General features: G+C 58.4%; 1 protein-coding gene across 1 annotated transcript in view; it reads left to right on the top strand.

Moving 5' to 3' along the window:
• Positions 1-655, top strand: part of dclk1a (doublecortin-like kinase 1a) — a gene marked incomplete at both ends in the record, with an annotated part of 51,383 nt that extends 50,728 nt beyond the window's left edge. Inside the window, one exon of the mRNA XM_084450381.1 lies at positions 598-655. Coding sequence (XP_084306507.1) covers positions 598-655 — 58 coding nt within the window. The remainder of the gene's footprint in view (positions 1-597) is intronic.
• Positions 656-1,115: the final 460 nt, after the last annotated feature.

The raw sequence follows: 1,115 nt of genomic DNA, 5'->3' as shown, positions 1-1,115 counted from the left end.
CCAGCCCCCCTGCCTGCGCCCCTGGTGTACCGATTGGCTGCTCGTGTGCTTTCTCAAGCTCCATCTCCCGCCCCCTCTCTCGCACATAGGCTCGGCTTGTCGACCCCTGTCCTATCACGCTCCCCCATCACTCCCACACAGTGCTGTTGTGTCTGCTCCTCTGTCTGGCCTTGTTGACTGGGCAGTTTGTGGCTGTGCCCTCCCCCTGCTGTGTGGAAGGGTGTGTGTTGGGGTAATGGGTGTGGGGAGTACCTCCCCGTGTAGCCCTGTGGCCTGAGTTGTTTACCTGTCGTTAACCCCTGTGAATGCGCTCTGCTCAACCCCGGGTGTGGCTTTGCTTGTCCCTCTGTCTGCTGTAACCGGCATGTGATGTTTGCTACCGCTGCTCCTTTCATAACCTCAAAATGAACACCAACATTAATGTGAACAATAGTAGGGAAAAAGTGGTAAGAAAAGGAATGCGATATCTAAGTTGTAGATATACAGACGCAGTGTCAATAGGTTTGGATTAGAATCTGTTCCTCTGCTAACCCGCGGTGCGTGGCGGCATCCTAGCACCGAAGTGTCTGATTGGTTTTCTCTCATCACCCCCCCCAGGCCACCGCTCTTGATAAGGAGAGGCAGGTTTTCCGACGAGGACGCCACCAGGATGTGAGGTCACGGCCGTTGCCGACAACAACAACAACAACGACAACAACAAAGATGGAACCGCCCAGTTGCCTCCCTGGCCTACCTCTGGCCCCTCCCTCTGGCCCCTGCCCCGACCCCTCCCCCAGCCTCCCCTCAGACTCGGACGACGTCTCTCTCAGTTCGGTCAGCACCGTCCGCTCCCCCACCTCCCCCTTCTAGAGGGTCTGCATCCCCAACTCCCCCCCGTCTAGAGATGAGGAGCAGAGGGGGAGATGAGGAGGAGGACATGCTCCAGCCTCCCACACCTCCCTCTCTTTTGCCCAGTGTTGGGGAGTGGTGGCTGGGACAGGGAGCAGGGTGGGGGGGGTGGAGGGGGTGGGCGCGGGTCAAGACGTAATGGGCGGTCAAGACTGAGGAGGAGAATGGAGAGAGGAAGAGAGGGAGAAGGAGCCTTTTCTAGCGTTCTCTCGTCTGAGCTGGAGAGC

The sequence above is a fragment of the Borostomias antarcticus genome (assembly GCF_949987555.1).
Source record: "Borostomias antarcticus genome assembly, chromosome: 15".
Classification (NCBI taxonomy): Eukaryota; Metazoa; Chordata; class Actinopteri; order Stomiiformes; family Stomiidae; genus Borostomias; species Borostomias antarcticus.
This window is presented reverse-complemented; position numbering and strand designations above follow the sequence as displayed.